We start from the raw sequence: 19,460 nt of genomic DNA, 5'->3' as shown, positions 1-19,460 counted from the left end.
TGGTGATCTATAGATGGAGATGAGCACAAGCAATCCCACTGGAGTTTCATGGAAACACACTGCACATTCAAAGGTTTTTTCTTCCTTCACAGGCACGTGAACTGAGTTAATAGTCCCCTTTATTCTGCTATGCACGAAAATGGCCACACCTCCATTTTTATACGTGGCCCGGCAGAATGACGACACTAGGGAGTAATTTGAGAGTGAAATAACCTTAAGTTCTTCGTATTTTAACCAATGCTCTGTAATACACAAAAAGTCTGGTTCACACTCGTTCATAGCCACTTCAAGCAGGTTTACTTTGTTCCTAAGGCACTGAATATTTACTTGCGCGATTGTTAATGGCTGTCTAACTTTGACTAACCCTTTGCGGAGGTCAGGCGGGCCTTCAGAAAAAAAAACCTACTGACACAAACATGTTTCGGCCAAAAGTCGGGACTTTCCACGACATCTTTTAAGTCTTCACCGACCGATACACGAAAAGAGGTATAGGTGCCTCTAGATACCTTTAACTGCTCGATCTCGAAGCACTTGCCAGGTATTTTACTTGATACATACTTTTTAACTGCTTCGATTGACGTGTCTTCTTTGAATCGCCAAGCGTGTATGTGGACCATTTTCGGCAGCCCGACTAAATCACTGTCCAAGTTTGACGTCCCCACAATTGGCTTTGGCCGAGGTTTCCGTTTATATGAGACCATGGTGTAGCCCTCGTCGTCTTCTTTCCTCATGTTGCATGCAGTGGTATGCGGTTCCACAGGTGGTGGCTGTACATTTCCTTTGCGAGCAACGGAAGAGTACGGCAGCGTCACCTTAGGAGCACGCTCTTTATTATTAGTATTATTATCAGTAGCTCCGACTTGAGAATAATTAAACCGTTCCATGTTACTTTTCTTCTCTTTCACAGTTTTCACGGGAAGTTGCGATCGCTCACTTTCCAATGAGTTGGTGATCGATATCTTGACGTCACCCGGTATTTCCCTCGGTTTCTCATGCGTTTTCAGTGGACTCGTTTTTAGAATGGCGATTTCCTTTGACTGGTCATTTATTAATTTCAAACAGTCCTTGAGCTTGACCTGTAGATCTGTCACAATATGTAGGACTTCGTCTTGTTTACACTCAATTTTTTCAATTGCGTCACATGGACCAAACAAACACTTTTCACATCGATAGAGTAATTGCGAGTTGTTGGCTATGGAATTCGCCACTGATTCCGTAAGACCAACACATCCGTAATGGAAAAATGACTTACAGCCAAAACCACATTCCAAATATAGCTGGTTTTCGGGAATATTTTTGGAGCAAATATCACACTTATTATCGGAAGTCGCCATCTTGAAAAAATTGTTCATCGTTCATTATAACTGGTAATTTTCCATGGAGTATGCATTCGACAGAGAGCAAACTCTCTCATGGGCTTGAACGTTACCAAAACATTCATCTTTTCAAACTCTACTGATATTTATTTTATTCAAAAATGGATAAATTCACAATTTATTTCAAATTGAGCAAAATGCAACAGATAATAGCAGAAACAGAGTTGACCACCACAACCAACCCACCTCTTTGACACCATAAGTAATTTTTTTCAAATCCTTAGAAGCATTTCCATTGGGATGGATCATTCAACCAATTTGGATAAGACACAGTGTGTATCACCTCCCAATTGTATCAAATCCAGTGTCCCCCAGGGCTCTGTCCTGGGACCAGTACTGTTCTCTTTGTACATTAATGACCTCACAGGTAGACTAAATACCTTGCCTGGCATACTCCCAGTGCTCTATGCTGATGGCGCCAATGTTTTAGTGTTTATGCCTCTTTAATCAATGACCTGGTGTCTAATCAAATCATCCATGCCTCACTTCTGCTAGATGAGTGGTTCAAGGCCTCTCCAACTCCCTCAATGCAAATAAATCAAGCTTGGCACACTTGACTGATAAAATTAAGCCAAATGCTAACATCAATGTCAATATCGATGGGAAATTTATTCCAAAAAATACCAGTTCTTTCTTCCTGAGTATTGAAATAGATAGTAAATTACCTTGGGGTGTCTATATTAACATGTCATGCTATAAATTAAGCTCCATTTGTTTCCTCATCAAAGTGATCAGGCACACCGTTAGCAATGATATCCTAACAGTATTATGGTTATTTCAATGCGCATGAAATGTAAAGTGTGATTTTCTGATGTTCTTAAACAAAAGCCGAACGATATTACTCATTAGTATTTTTTCCCCATACCAGGCACAGAAAATGGTTGCCTTTATTACAAATTTCCATAATAACACTGTTTTTAGCCAGTTGTAAGTTGTAGTGTTTTAATATTTCCTGGAAAGTATTTCGTAAGAAAATTCTCAAATAAATCATAAATGTAAACAATGTAGCATGTTCAGTTACATCTCACGTGTGGTACAGCTGCCCAACTAATATGCATTGGACTAACGGGAATGTCTCCCCCCTGGTAAACATAACACACCTTTTCAATGCATTCATCTTATCTCCCCCGGATAAACTATCGAGTCTACAGGCACCCTACCTTAACTAGTATGAGTGTGTCATTAAGACAGAGAAAATGGTTGCTTTTAAAATATATTTCAATAACATCAAAATAATAACAGAAACTTAGGACTGCATAAAAAGTTATAGTGATAGCAAGTTCTTGAGGTCTTCAGAGAGAAGATTGTCATCCAGTGTTGTATTTGAACTTCGAGAATTACACTTCAGAACATGGAAAGAAGACAGTTGAAAGACATTGTGGCCCACCTCTAACTGAGAAGATAATAGGAGAAGCGTGTAGCAAGAAGAAAACAGAGGAAGCAGAAGTTGGACTTGGTAAAGACAGGTATGAGTAAAAAAACGACATGCCCATGTGCTCCTAAAAGGAATATGCCTGAGGAAAATATTAAGAACTGAATTGTAAATCACATGAGGAAAGGATTCAAGCAAAACTGATTTTAATTGCAGGGAGGGAATAAGTGATGGGTATGTCTATTGCCAGTTTATCTGGGATAACATCACAGTACGAGAGTTTCGTGAAAATAAATGGCTGGTGGGTTCAAAACACAATAGCACAGAAACTGCCAAAAGAATGTGAAAGATAGCATTTAAGGCACCAACTTAAGACGTCAAACCAAAGGGAATAATGAAATGACCATCGATTGCCAGTGTTTGTGATTGAAAAAGTCAAGGCAGAAGTTAAAAGAGACACCATCATAGCGCCTTTTGAAAAATATGGTATAAGAAATGTGCCAGATGGAAGTGAAGATGGCATTGTATGTGTGAGGGAAATCACAACCCCAGTGAAAACAACTGACAAAATGATTTAGCAGCAGTGGTGATGAATTACTGGCAATCTACAACAAATACACATCCATATAGCAGCCATTTTTTAATGTACCATTACCCTTTTCTTGGTATACAGTGTTTGCATTAATTTACTTTGGTTCTTTTGGTTCTGTTTGACAAGGTATTTCTTTGTAAATTCTAATCTGGAAAAATCACAGCTAATCTTATGTGTGTATATCTTTTGGGCCAGGAAATAAGGGAGACAAAAAGTTCATTGGTTCTTGGAAAAGAGCCACAGAGAACACAAAGCATGGCATGACAACTAAATAATCAGGGATTTGACACTCTTAAAGAGTCAATGCCAGCCAGATTAACTTAAAAGATATCACACATGTGGTTTTATTTTCCACGCTGAGGGCATAATCCAATACCCACACTACGTAGGCAGTAAAATAGTAAAAAATTAAGGAAAACAGGCTGCAATTTAATAGAATCAAGGATTTTTTTCCCTTGCACAGCCCTTAATGATAGAGAGAGAAGATATCACAGGAGCATGAATTTCTCATGCGGCAACTCCTTCTTCTCTTTCCGATCATTGCTATTGCCCCCCCCCCCTCTTGCCACACGCACTGATGTCAGTTTTAAGGGTATCATCCATATGGAGATGTGGAAATCTTTTCCCAAGATACATGCAATAATATGGAATTCCCACCCTAATTCATCCATCCATTTTTTCTTCTCTGAGCACTCAAAAGGGTCTTCGGTTCAGCCCATCAAATCTCATGGCAGCTAATAGCAACTCAAGGAGCCATAAATTACTCTTCCAGACCAATAAAGGGAAACACATCTGAAAGAAAAACTTTGCCTCCCTCAAGCTCTTATTGCTGCCATAATGCAACTTACCATTACCATTCAAGTGCTTTGGCCACCACCTAAGTATTTGGGCATCATCCCCTCCCACTCCACACTTCTCAGTTCAAGCAAATGCTCTCTCTACTCTGGAATTTCTCACATCTAATATATATATATATATTAACTATGTAATACAAAGCTATAACATGAAATTTTCTATTTATGGCATGCACAAGGGCTGACCAGAAAGTAGGTTCGTGTGGCATGAAAATGAGTGGAGGGAGCCGCAAGGTTGCTGAATTGATGCGCACACTCACTGGGGCAGGATGTGCCTTGAGATGCAGTGGTTGGAGGGTTGCACCACTTAATGAATAACTGATCGAAGCACTTTTTCACTTGATAAAATTCATCGGGTCCCGATGATGGTGCAATACATCGAAACCCGGTCGTAAAATAAAAAAAATTCATCAAGTAGAAAAGTGCTTCAATCAGTTATTCATTATGTTCGACTTCCACCACATCACGCCTGAAGCTACTCAGTTTGTTACACCACTTGTCATTTGTTTATACAATATCGAGTCAAAATGAACGATACAATTGTAATTCACACCAAATGTGAAATCCATTCAGTGATAAGGTTTTTACTGATTAAAATAATTTAAAAAGGTACTGACATTCATGTGGAAATTTCTTCTCTGTACGGACCAAATGTGATGTGTGGCAATAGCTGTGCATCTGTATTGTCGTTCATTTAAGAGTGAACACAAATGTGACAAAACATGTGATGACAAAAGTTGCCTCCTATCTGTGGCGTAAAGTGAACTGCACGCGAAAATTGACGGAAAAGTTCGTGAAAACCAATGTTTTACAACATCTGAGTTCTTAAAAAGTTTTCCACCAATTTCTATGACTCTATTTCATGGAAAAATGACAGAATTAGGCTACTACATGTTTTTTTCTTGTCTCAACGACGAAATTCAAGATGCCATTATCGGTTGGCTGTGATCACAGATGGCAGAATTTTATGCTGAAGGAATTGAAAAACTAATTCAGAGACATGACAAATGTTTAAAACTGTTTGGCAAAAATGTATAAAAATAGTAGAGATACTTAGTTTTGAGATGAAAATAATAAATGTTCTGCACCTATTCCAATGCATTTCATACAGGGGAACAAAGATAACTTTTGTATTTGTGCTATTACCTGGCCGTATGCCAAAAAGAAGACACTTTCTGCCTCATAATCTTCCAACCCTGGCTGATGAATGTGAAGCCCATCAGCTGAAAGATGTTCCAGAGCCTGGAAAGAGTCAGAAGAGACAGTTGTTACTAAGATGAGATTGGTAAAAATGTTCACTAAATAGCATAGAAACCCCATCACTTAACTTAAACCTCTAGTAATAGGCAGGAGTACCTCAATCGGCTAACATGATTAGTTTTCGCCTGTGTTTCATCTCTCGGAACCCAAATTTCCATTTCATCTCATGAGAAATCAATTAATTCATTCCCAGGTTTAAACAAAATAACATTGTACTCGTAGACAATGATTACATAACTATCTTTTTGAAAATTTACATTTTTGAAAAGTCTGGAAAGTAAATGTCAATTACATTATGATTGGTTTGTTAGCTCTGTTTTAGGTTAGATGGTCTTATTTGCATTTTACTGCCTCCCAGGTGAGGCAGGTTTAAATAGCCAATCCAATAATGACTAAATCTGTCATTGACACATTTCAAAATGATGATGGCAATTTACATTAAGATATCGATGACTTTAGAAATAGCAGCTCGAATTGGATGCCATGTGTTAAACAATTCTTATATTTTCCCCAGAGTTCCAAGATAATTATGACTTTTTAATTACTACTTATCTGTCACTGATTTCTTTATTCTCAGAAGATACTGACTTTCCATCTTTGTTTTCCATCTCAATCTCTCCAGTGGTGATCTCAGCAAACCAATCCAATCCAGTGATTCAGGGATGTTCCTAAGTCTTCGTCCCATCTTGAAAATTAGATTCCTTCAGGCCTGTGCAAAATACCCGTCCACTTCGACTGTTAGCTCTTTGTTTGAAGAGAATCCCCATCCACCAGGGAAACTTTTGAGCTTGGTGAAGAGATGGAAATCTGATGGAGCCCACATTAGGCGAATAAGGAGGGTGTGGCCGCAATTTCTATCTTAGTTCACATATTCTTGCCATGGCAGTGACACGTGTGTGGGTGTTCATTGTCTAGATGAAAGATGACCGTCTTCCTTGCCAAACCTGGCCTTTTTTCGTGTATCTTTTGCTTTAGTTGGTTCAGGAGGTTAGCGCAGTATTGTCCAATAGTTGCTTGACCAGTGGGAAGATGATCTATCAGCAGAATCCCTTTAACATCCCAGAAAACTGAACCCATCACCTTTCTGGCCGACCATATTGCCTTTGCTTTCTTTCTGTGGTGGTGAATCAACATCTTGCCACTGCTTTGAGTGCTGTTTTGTCTCTGGGATTTCGCAGTGGATCCAAGTTTCATCTGTGGTCTCAAAGCCGTGCAGAAAATCTTGTTGGCTGATCTTAAAACGGGCCAAAGATTATTTGGAAATTTCAATTCCGATGCATTTGTGATCCTTCATCAAGAGTACCCATCAAGCAGATAATTTTCTCATATCCAATTCCACAGTTAAAATGTGATGTGCCCATTCTATTGACATCCCTGCAGCTTCAGTCATTACTCACACTTTCAGTCGGCAATCCTCCATTACCATTTTGTGCACTTTTACAATTATTTCTGGGGTAGTGGCACATTTTGGCCAACTACTGCACGAATCATCATGTAAGCTGTCCAGACCAAACTTAAACTTGTCTAAATGACACAATTTCAGGTGTAACACTTTGGAAACGAGACACTTTGCTTTGCCACACATACTATTTTTATTACCTTTCATTATTATTCAGTAATAAAAATTCTCTGTGTGGAAAAGCCAAGCGTCTTCTTTCATCATTTATATCGTTTGTCGACTAGGCAACAGTTGAATATGAAGGAGCTGAGTCCCCCACAGTGTTCTTCTGAATGCCAACATGAATCTCCTTTGCTTTCACACCTTTCTTTACAAATTATTTAATCACTGCTCAAAGTTCAATTTTTTCCACATTCACAAATCACTACATGGAAACAACAACGGAGAGGCATCTGCACCACAGATCTCTTCTTAGAGCACTTACACATTACCTATTCTTACTCATAAAGGATTACATATTACTACACTGGAAACTTGTTGCGCCGGTGCTGACATCTGATCGTGATTCTGAGAACCTATCAAACTACACTCATATCAACTTGTTAACTTATACATAAAATATTAATTTTTAAATGATGAACCAGAAATCTAAGATAGATTATTTTACATGCTAGCATGTAAATCTCCATTTCTTAGACCAACTTAGAACACACTTATGCTATCATGATTGGATTCCTAAAAGAGGCAGATGATTAATGCCATAGATATATGATCGGTAACTTATGAGTTGAGACATCCACCAATGCAAATTCCACTTTGAAATTGTTGCATTGTAGAGAATCTCAAAAACAATCGCCACCATAGGGAGATGTTGAAATTGGCAGGATTTAGGAAAACAAAACATTTAAATTAACAAAGTGGGACTGACCTCAGAGGCAAGCCGTACAGCATTTATCTGCATGAATGTGTTGAGGGCTGTCCTGTTGGCAATGGCGATTGGAGCCAGCTCCCTGTCTACGATGAGCTTCCTCACACAATTTGTTGACTGCTCAGCAAATGGCGGCAAAGGCTCGACTAATGACACAGGAGTAGTTGTATAGATATCAAGGTTTTCAAAGCGCTTGTACACATCAGCCATTATGTCATCTCCTATGAGGCCTTGGGTGATTGCCTCAGCAATTGAAACACCAAGGGTTCCATACAGCACAGATCTGAAAGCGAAAGACAAAAATCACAATGTAAAATATCCATTGAAATAAGAGGCTGATGGTTAGGGAAGCTTTTAAACACTGGAGTAGAAGAGAGATAATCCAAAAGGTAGGACAATAAGAGCACACAAGAGGGAAGACAGGTTGACCACCGGAGTCCAACTTCCAATTTCCAAAATGTCATGTATTTCACAATTTGGTGACTAATTTTCATGACTAAGGATTACATTGCAAAATAGAAGTTTAGACAAAGTTTATGCGCAAAAATTCAGTAACCTGAACAACCCCAGAGGTCAATAATTATATTAGAAGCATGATTTCAAGGAGCATGGTATGATAGCATGGAAACTTCTATGACAAAATGATCCTTTCATAAAATATACAAATCTCTGGCAACTCACCCATGTATTGAATCCCATCATTGGGCAATTAGGAATTTGATTCTAAACAATTCCATGTGTTGGTAGAAAAACCCCTTATAGCAGAAGCATTCCCATTGCCCAGCACGAGGACTTTCTACAAAACATTTCACAGAAGGTACATCAAAAATGAGTGTACTGAAATAAGGGCTCTCCAAATAACAGTAATGAAGGTATTTATTTCCCAAATCCTAAGCATCCAAGACATTTTTATATCAGATTAAGACTCATGTATTCCTTCTGCATTACATTATGCTGACTACCAGTACCTCTTGTCTTCCAACAGCCGCCAATTTTTATGGTAAGTAACTCAATACAATTGCGCATTTTCCTGATTACTAAATCATGCTCCTTTTCAGTACCTGTTGTGGCTCTCCTTGCTGTTTGAAATTAAGTCAAATAATAGAAACAAAGAGGAATATTATGAGCAATACTTACCAAGTAAAATGAAGCTTGCAAAAGAATTAAGAATGGAGCATGATTAAACTACACTCAATGACTGAAGATATAATTCTGTTTATACAGACATGAAATCTATTTATCAAACAATTACAGGTTTTCACAAAATGAAAACGAGCCGACAAACATTTCAATTTCCTCTGGTTTAAGATTCTAAGTACAAGAGAGAAAAAGATGATGGAAATAAATTCAAAAGATAATTCCATACCACTGTCTCATTTAGCATAATCCTGATTAGTAAACTATCAATATAGCATATAGTGTGTTCAGTCAGCTGAAACAAGTTTCTTTAAGCCAACGACATGGGCATTTTATTGTGGCGCAATGAACTTTGTGGCCACTTAATGCATCAAACATGTTAAGTGAAAGTAGGGATGCGTTCGTTCTTGCTGATATTTGTTCTTCTTTTGTTTATATTTGCATCAAATTAGCCAGCTATCTCAGACCAAATAGTAATAATTAAACACACAGTTTATTTACTTATTTTGAATTAGTACGAAAACAGCACTTCGACCTTTACATCGGACTTCAAACAATGATATAACAATATTACCATTACATACACCCAAGCTCTAGGTGGAGGAAAAAACACCTAGGCGGGAATCTTTGGATTGGCAGGCGAGAACAATTCCCTGCTGCCACCGGGGCCGGCCGTTGCTGCATCACCCACAATATGTGGCCTTACTGTTAAGGGGCACTGTTCTAGATCTGCAGCCAAGTTCAGCGGAAAAGGGAAGGCATGAATATGCAGTTCACACAATAAAATCCCTTAAAATGTGTGAGGAAAATAAATGTACATCTCGAGGATAGAGTGAAAGCAGTAGAATGTTATGAAAACTAACAGCTTCAAAGTGACATCTAAGGAAAGTTTAATTATCGGTTACTTCTGAGGAAAAACATTACCGCATGCAGTACTCAATGCCAGCTCCAGTTGCTTTCAGAACTTTAAATGGTGAGTAGGTATTCAAAGTGTCACTTTGATGAGTGAATCACTTCTCAACAACACTAGCTCCATAGTAATGGCCAATGGGAACAAAATTGTAAGAGGGATTTTTTGATTTACACAACAATCCTTTGAAACCTGTTATATTTATCTGTAATAAGTATATATTTATTTATAATAAATAATATAGTTTATTTATGAGCAGAATCATCAGACTTTGTGAATTGCATTAGTATCTACCGGAAATTATTGAAAGGGAATAAGTTCACTGAAATAACTTAAAAGCTTTTTTGACTTTGACCCTCCACCCAAAGGAAATCATGTTAGGGGCATGAACTCATAATTATGAAAACAGAAAGGTCAACTGAGGACATCAGCAATCCAATGAAACCAGTTGAGTGACAGAAAATTCAATTAAATATACCAAGTTATTTTCTTATAATCGCCAAGAGGTTCATGAAGTAACCGCTCAATGCATGAATAATAATACCAGCCGATAGAATCTCTGTTTACCAAATGAAATTTTGCATATGCACACTTGTTGCAGATTTATAGAAGTCTGGGAACTTCGTTTACAGTCAGCTAATGTTTAATATCAATTCAAGAGAACTTAAGTTTAGATATTTGCAGAAGTTTTGGCTAAATCTAAAAATAAATGCCAGTATATCCCTAAACAAAGTTTGCCAAAGCTTTTGTTTTCATACTACAACTCTGCAGAGCTTAAGTCAATTTCACTGCAAATTTTAGGTTGATAATCAAAACAAAAATATTGCAACATTAATCAGTACATGGACAATGAAAAATAAATCTCTTTTGGAAGGTTTTTTTCAAAAATTGGAAGAAGCTGAATTTCAAAAATTTCTTTAGTACCCAATTCATGATTTTATCAAGAAAAAAGTCTATTGTAAATCCTAATTTATGTCAGGAAAATCATAAAATCACTATCGCTAGCATATTTTTTATTTTCTGTATCATGAATAATCATAAAATCACTATGCTTATTCATGATACAGAAAATAAAATATGCTAGCCACTGAGGAGACCCAAGAATTTACCAAGAAAGAGTTGAAAATTACTGAGGTTATTTTTACTTTTCCCACAAAAAGTTTTCAAACAGGGGCCAAAATAATGAATAATCACCACTGAGAATACTCCACAAGAGCCTTCAACATGGGAAAATCCTGCAGGGTGTCTCACAGATGCAAAGAAAGATGAATACCAACCTAAGATATCCAGGGTTGAAGAATGGCTGCAGGAGTATTTGGTGAGGCACAAACACTCTGTTTGAACCCTGCTGATATATCACGTTGGTCCCAGAGCCCTCATCACCCCAGTCACTCCAGCCTTCGCTTGAGAATCCATTCCCGTTGATCCCATTGTGGCCACGCGTGCCTGACAATAGGCGCTGCTCCATTACCTCCCGATGAAAGCTTATGCCATAGAGGATGTTCTGGAAGAAGTCATTCTTCTGCACAAACATCTTTGTCAACTTCTCCTCAACTACAGATTCCTCAAGCGCTATGTCTGGATATCCAACCTGAACACTCATGTTGCCAACCTTAAATTCAATTAGGAAAGGGAAAGAAAATATTGCTTGAAATAACTCAAGATTCACAGTATTTCTGACTCCCATGTTGTCGCTAGCAACTTGCACTCAAATCACTACTGAATGAGAGCATTTAAATAAATCATACCAAAAAATGCAAGAAGCTGTCGGAATTTAAGAAATGTTGGGTTGACCAATGTGCTGCACAGGAAGAAACAATCAAAAACATTACAATGACTGTTAGTTGGACTGTGAAAGCTCCTATGATTTAATTAAAATCTGTTTAGAAAGTGTTTTAAACTGAGTAAGTTAAAGTTGTGGGATGAGGATAAGAGTTGCATTAGGCAAAGAGGCTTACACAAGTAGGAGGGAGTTGATGAGAGGGACGTTAAGTAAGGATGTTAAGAAAAGACTCGTAAAAACTTTGATATGGAGCGTAGCTATGTACGGTGCGGAAACGTGGTCATTAAAGCAGGAGGATAGACGTAGATTGGAGGCTTTTGAAATGTGGGTGTGCAGAAGGATGGAGGAGGTAAAATGGACTGAAAGGAAAACAAATGGTATGGTGGGTGAGAACAGGGTTTTTTAGGGGGAGAAATCATCTGGAGGTAGGAAAAATGGATGAAGGGCGTTCTGATCGGTAGTGTTGAAGACTGTAATAGAGGGGAGAACGTTACGCAAACCAGGTAAGGGCAGGAATAGGGTAGGGATGTTGGACAGGATGAAGGGAGGAAGTACACAGATGTGAATAAAGGCTTCTTGTAAAATTGGATGTTGTGTTGTGTTTTGTTAGGAGAGGAGGAAAGGCAAAGAAATTTATTGCTGCTCTGCCTATGCCCAACCAAAATCTACCTTAAATGTTACAATAACTATAGTTCTTTTAATTTATATTTCGTCAGACTTTAGGCACCTAATGTTCAGTAGCAGATTAGGGTAGAATGACAACAATACTATTTACACTTGCATAATTGGTAGGCATCTTACTGTTAGTCCTACGAGTCAAAACAAAAAGGATGTACCATTCATGAGGAGGTTATTTATATCATTTATTATACTTTTGTGATAAATACTTACAGTAAACACCTGATTATCCATGCACAGATTATCTGTGCTATTCTCTCTCTTCCCAGAACCTCAAATGTTTTATAAAATACAACAATAGTAATGAATTGAATGATTTGAAACTTCGATATACTTTTTAAAAAATACAAGTTTGAAAAATACCTCTGCTTTCTCAAAAGTTTTCAATTTTACAAAATTAAGAGTTGTTAACAGTATTTAATGTTTTAATTAAAATATTTTTGAAACATCTATACTTTCCCATTATCATTTCCCTCGTCTACAATAGCCCTGAGAATTCCATATTCTCCTCTTTGCCAAGCAAATACATAGTTTTACTATAGCAAGCCATTATCTATCTTAATCGAATTATTTTAATTGGTGTCATTTGCTGAGCATGACTCTATGGCAGTAATAGTTTTTGAATTTGTCCTTTGCCAGTCATTTATTTTTTCTTGGCCACGAGATTTTTTTGGCTTTGTGAGGAAAATACACCCTGCTATTCCCTGCTGCTGTCTCTTGGAATAACAAGTGAATATGACAATTACAAGAGAGAGCAGATGCAACTCTGCAGTGAAAAGAAGGATAGCCTTGGCGAAGAAGACATGCGATTAGAAAATCTTTTACGAAAACATTTATTTGGAGTACATTATTACACGGATTCGAAACATGGACATTGGGAAAGAGGGAAAAGGCTGCTTTTGAAGTGATGGAAATGTGGATTTGGAGAAGGATAAGAAGAACAAGATAAACCGACAATAACAGCAGCATAGAAACTCTTGAGAGAAATTAAAGAGGAAAGGAATGTAATTAAAGAGATGGAGAAAAGGAAAATTAAATTTGTCGGACTTGTTCTGAGACATGCCAACTTCCTGGAAAATATAATGGAGGGGGAAATAATAGGAAAAAAAGTAAGAGGATGGCCAAGAAAGAAATTTAGAGATGATACAGAAAGTAATCTGAGAGTGAAAACCTACAATGAACTGAATAGAACGGCAATGGAGGGAGAGAGACACCAATGGCTGCAACAACTAGGCTCCACCTTTAGAAGATGGTGATGATGATATTCACTTCATGATAATCCTTTGCTCTTGTAATTCTACCCTAATAAAAATGGTCAAAAAATGGAAATGATATACTTCCCTTTGCTAAAAAAAAAACTCGCATTAGCCACACTGAATGAAAAAGGAGAGCTTCCGAACGTGTACATCCATTTATATCACATGACCATATCTTCTGCGTATTTCAATTATTCATGCTTCATTGCGCATCCACAAGCGCATGGATAATATCGACAGTTTACTGGAAATACAAGTAGGTGAACACAATGCAGAAAATTAATACCATAAAATTCAGATAAACACAGAGGGAGGCAAGAGCAGGATTAAACAATAAAACTGATATGCACAATATTGCCCCAACTTAAAATCAAAAATCACAGTCCATTAGTAACTTCCTACAAACCTTGTCAAGAAGTTTATTCTTCAGATGCCTGTTGAATGATGACTCAGCCAGTCTCCGCAGAGCCGTATTTCTAATGGTGTGAAACATTTCCTCAACCTAAGGAAAGGAGAGTATTCAATTAGAAAACTGGTGCAGGTGATTTTTTTCAAATTTTATAACGTGGAACCTCTAACAGTAAATATTATTAGCCTTAGTTGCTCTTATTTATATGAAGATCTGTTTAGGCTCAAAAAACACCTGGTTGTAATGAAGGTGCAATTTTATTTGTGTTGACCTTTTTCCATTTCACAACTCAAAGGTTGGTAACATTGGATGTGTTTTGTTTTGGTAATAAAAGGGTTAGCAACAAAAGACTTCCAGTGACTCACACCTGTGTCTTCACAGGCCAAAAACAGTTGTGTAGTTCTCTCTCCAGATGAAGTGAATGAAATTTACGATGGTGCTTCTTGTTAGGAGTGCTCCTTCCTTCAACATCCTCTTTCATCACCCAATGAACTTTATCCCTGCTGTTGAGATCACTTGCAAACAAACATTAATCCTAAAGGGCTATGGGTTGGGGGTAGTAATTTTGGTAAAGTGAAACTCTAAAGCTTTAAAGGAAAATATTTCTCACGAGTGTGTTTAGGCAGGTACACCAGAGACAAACATTTTTGACCACCAATAAATTGTACTCAATGTAGACAAGGAAGGCAATCTTTCAATTTTTTCAAATTAAAGGCAGAAACTCTTGCACTGCCACGCTGCGGATATGCCCCACCCAACCTAGAACATACACAATGAATAACTGACCGTAGCACTTTTCCAGTAGTTATTCATTTTGTTCGACTTCCACCGCATCACGCCTGAAGCTACTAAATTTAGAAAATTCACATCTTAAATCTATGTTAAAGGAAATCCAGGATTAGGAGCACTCTGAATGAAAACAAGGAGTCAGAAGAAGCGAAAGATTGCACTGCCCCTTCACCCATTGACAAATGGAGCACGATAGGTTTGGCAGAGAGACTTGGAAGCACTTCAGGCTCGCCAATGGGCCTCAACCATTCGTTCATATACATTCGAGGAACACTCAGTCCTGAATCACTCGGGAGGTGAGGGAGTTTTATCTCTGCAGACGACTTCTCAAGGTATGTCGCCGAGATCATAATGAAATCAAGGAGTGAAGTGTTTGCTGACTTTGAGGAGTTCCAATTGGAGGCCGAGTCTTTTATACGGAGTAAAGGATTGACTATCGCAATCAGACAATGATGGAGAACATTTTGAGCTATAAAAGAGATTGCACAGCTGGAGTAGATATATCAACTTGTTGGCTGGGGCTGTCGTGTCTTGGAAAGTGAAGAAGCAGAGGTCCATTTCCTCATCAACTCTTTAACTGGGTACCTGTCTCCATGACAGAAGCAGTAAAGAAGGTCCAATGGATTTAAGGATTACTTATCAGTCTTGTATCTGGCGAATTCGTCACTAAGCCTTGCCCTGCATGTGTTAATAATCAGGGGTGATCCATCTGGGTCCAAGCCACCACTCGAGGGCTCGCTCACCAATGGGGGGAGTGGCAACTGGGTGAGGGGTTGCCATTTTGCACACAGAAGGTGCCCAACACAGTCACTCATATAAATACACATACATTTGCTAGGCAATGACTCAAGAGCAAAGAATATTTTATTTCAAAACACCCTTAGGAACCAAATTTAATTGAAATCAAAATCCTAAAGTCATAAAGTGATATTACATTAATAATGTACAGACACTGGTATGATTAAGGTGGTTAATATAATAGAACAAACTTCAGGAGTATCACTAGAATCAACATATCTCATTGTTAAACCAACCAAGTCAATACAGCTTACCACTCTCCTGTTGCTTTCCATTTGCTTCTGCATAGTCTTCTGGTGCAGGGCCATCACGGCGTACGGCATATACTTCTGGAGCACAGACACACAGAATTCCCAACGCTCAATTGGCATCTGAATTCCTAAATGGAAAACAAGAATCATGAAAAGTAATCCATGTGCAATAAGATTAGACTTTCTAATATTGCAGAAGTAATTCCTATTATAAATGTAACACTGCTGCCAAATGCTACCAAACTAAGGTCAACAAACTTGGCCATCACTTGGTGGAACTTAAAGAATGTTGAATAATAATAATATGGATAAAGTGAAATAATTTGTCTCAAAGCCCTAAACCAAAACACAGCCTTGAAACAGATTGTTTAATCAGGAGACCACAAAAATTAAAAATGTTTTTGAAGGTTGGCAACCCTGGTATGACTCTAGATGATGAGGAGGAGGGGATAAAGAGTGTGGCATTGGACTTGTCAACTGATTCCTTTCAGTCGAAATGATGCAACATTTTTTTTAAAAGATGAATGATGTCACATGAGCAGTTTCAGTTAAATAACAGAGACTGAGAAAGACAATCAACATCTTTTCATTAAATATGACCTGTGAAAATGTCATAGGTTAAAGGCAAAGTGTGAGATACTATAATATCTCTGTACCTACAGTTTGGAGATCCAATTGTATGCACATGGTCATATACAGATGGGAGAAACAGAAGTTGCCTCTGCTGAGAACGTGATCATACGAGAAAAGCAGGAGGGATGAGGCCATGCAAGAGGAAGGGTTAACAATGTGCACACTTCACATAATGCAGTGTTTATGATTAAATTTTCATATTTTAAGTGTGAAAACGAGAGATCATCATAACGCAGGTAGTTAACGTTGCAATGAATGGATAAAACTTTCAAATCAAAATTCGAAAGTTCAAAAAATGTGCTAAATGAAGTCATCTTTTCTTTTGGCTTAAGTGGCCTGAAGTCTGTGAAGGGGGTCATGTGGCATCGCACTGATAATTTGCCAGGAATGTGCAGATGGATTGCAATGCCCACCGATGCTTACATTGTTCCACGTTCCAGAGATCACCGCCAAAGATCATGGCATCCGATGATGAGGGAAATCAATAATGGAGGATGACAGTTGCTACGATCACCATACTCGGTATGCCTCAGACAATAAAAACCTGTTCGCAAATTGATCTTCAAATTACCTACTGGTAGTTTAACCTGCGTCCCGGGTTAGCACATAGAGAAATCCCCTTATGGCAATCAATTCATTGGAATTTTGAAACCTAATGAATGCAGTGTTTGGCAGAGTTTTAAATGTCCCATAAATATATAACCATTTTGCCTGTTATTGGAAAACAGGTCTCATACACTCAACACTACTCAACACTAGACCCTCCCAAAATTAACCATCCTGTTTTCCTAAAAATAAACTACCAGGGTATACAACTCTAATCAAGGCAATCTCTCTTACCTTCAGTTTCTTTCCTGAAGATGTTCACTATGTTCTGATACTCCATTGACAAGTAAACCAGGTGTGCAGAGGCAAAGTTCCACATCACATAGTTATTGAGTGCACTGCGATAAACACATCAAATTAATTGAATCATTGCAAACACAAAGAAATGGATTAGCAAAGGCTAATTAGAAACACACGAGGTGGCATATGCTGATGCATGTAGACAATGTATAAATAATAATAATAATAATACATAATAATATAAAAAAATGATATCTTAGGTATTTATCAATATACAAATCTCATCAATTCTCAAACGTTTTCAGTAAATATGTTCAGTGTACTGACCTCCGATCGGTAGAAGAAATTATTGTAGATATCCTACTCAGGTAAAATACAGATGGCGCCAGCACCTCTGTGGTGTCTTGTATATTTGCTCTAGGGAACATTGCCTGCAGTATCTCAATGAGGGGGATCTGCGGGAGGAAAAGTTATCAAGGGAATCAGACGACAGAAAAACCTATCGGAAATGAAGTGAAACTCAAAACAAGAAATTTAAGCTATGAGCACCAAAATTTATAAAGCTCACTGGGGAAAATTTAAAAACCAGAAAATTTCAATACATATACTATACGTATAAACCAATGAGATTATCTCAAGTTAGAAGGAAAAATTCTAAGTCAACACACACACCTCTATGAAAACAAACCATATGGATGTGTATGGAAAAACAAAGGCAAAAGGAGAATTGTTATTACAAATTAAAACAACAGTAAAAAAGTTACGTAATACCTCAAAATCGACAAAAACATTCCATTTGATAGAAACAAAAGATCAAATCATGCACTGAAATTGACCGAGTATTTTAAAACCATTTTTAAAAATTCTTTTAAATAAAATTGATATGGTGGCCAAAAAATAGGATATTAAAAAAAATGACACAAAGCAAAAGTATAATTAAAGACAACCTCTGACACAAAGACATAACAACAATTGTGGCAAGACATGAGTGCTGCTTCATTGACATGGTATTAATGACAATCTCAAAGAAATTTTATTATAACTGTAAGTTAAACAACACATGGAGTACCATCACTCAGAATCACAGTGAGCGATAGTAAGCTTAAATTATTTTTAATATATGTTAAATTTAAGTTTCTAGCAATTTTACAGCTTCAAAGTTTCCTGCCGTAGAAAGACGTTATGTTCAATTTCCCAACCATTCAGCAAAATCAATAAGACCATCTCCTTCAAGTGCCGCCCCTTACCGAGGGTGCAATCTGCTGCAAGTTGCCCAGGGTGCCCACATTACTGCTATCCCACTGTAGAGGGGTGTCACTGGGTGAGAGGGGCGTCGACGGGGTCACCTCGGCAATCCGCTTCTCAAAGTGAAACACATCGTCGGAAAAGGACGATGCATAGCTTGTGGTGGCACCTAGCTGCTGGGCAACGTCCTTCAGGTATCGCTTGTATGCCGTAATTATCTAGAAACAGTCGAGAACACATATTCATGCTGACTCTATACAAAATAAAGGACATATAAAGTGAAACAAATGCCAGCTGGGTTAGCCCAATGGGAAATGCACTCTTTCCTGCATAGGCAAATGCATAGCTTGGTTTGAGCCCCACCTTGGGCATTGGTCTTGTGTCAACTTCCGGCCCTTTGGAATCCTTGATGAGGATAAGCTAAGCAGGGCTTAACCCAAGGGGTTAGCTCATGGAGCGCCAGGGGCAGCAAAGGAGGGGAGGGGGGAATTGGGCAGTAAAGAGGTTGAACTCAAAGATGTTGTTCAACATTATCTGTAATTTCTAAAATGAATTGAATATTTATATGATTTCCCAGTTTTTCAAATGATATTGAATCTAGTTTTTAAGTTCTGCGAGGAAATTTTGAATCTTTAAAAATGTATTGAAAAAATTTGAAGTCGTGTTTTACAGGAGTGGGAATGAAATTCCACCTTTTCCAGTTTTCTTTGTTAAATCAGATGGCTAACTATTATTGCTTATTCATGATTGCATTCATATCTTGGTGAAACTTACATCACTATTAGGCTGCCTGTAGTAATATGTCCGATCTGGAAGGCCCAATCCTGCTGGGCTGACCTAGAATAGGAATACATTTGTTATTTAATGCACCAATCCCATTTCTTTATTAATGTCCACATCAGTGCATTTAATATTGAACCCTTTTATTCCAATTCACTCAATTT

The 19,460-nt window shown here is 37.9% G+C and overlaps 1 protein-coding gene across 1 annotated transcript in view; it reads right to left on the bottom strand.

Moving 5' to 3' along the window:
- Positions 1-19,460, bottom strand: part of LOC139689674 (endothelin-converting enzyme 2-like) — a 284,393-nt gene that overhangs the window by 6,945 nt on the left and 257,988 nt on the right. The window contains exons 5-13 of the mRNA XM_071586864.1: positions 19,291-19,353; positions 18,519-18,734; positions 17,599-17,726; positions 17,266-17,369; positions 15,796-15,920; positions 13,952-14,047; positions 11,106-11,440; positions 7,782-8,064; positions 5,341-5,436 (exon numbers count right to left, since the gene is read on the bottom strand). Of these exons, the coding sequence (XP_071442965.1) occupies positions 5,341-5,436; positions 7,782-8,064; positions 11,106-11,440; positions 13,952-14,047; positions 15,796-15,920; positions 17,266-17,369; positions 17,599-17,726; positions 18,519-18,734; positions 19,291-19,353 (1,446 nt within the window). The remainder of the gene's footprint in view (positions 1-5,340; positions 5,437-7,781; positions 8,065-11,105; positions 11,441-13,951; positions 14,048-15,795; positions 15,921-17,265; positions 17,370-17,598; positions 17,727-18,518; positions 18,735-19,290; positions 19,354-19,460) is intronic.

This window comes from Hetaerina americana, unplaced genomic scaffold, assembly GCF_022747635.1.
Source record: "Hetaerina americana unplaced genomic scaffold, ioHetAmer1.1.p SCAF_27, whole genome shotgun sequence".
NCBI classification, from domain to species: Eukaryota; Metazoa; Arthropoda; class Insecta; order Odonata; family Calopterygidae; genus Hetaerina; species Hetaerina americana.
This window is presented reverse-complemented; position numbering and strand designations above follow the sequence as displayed.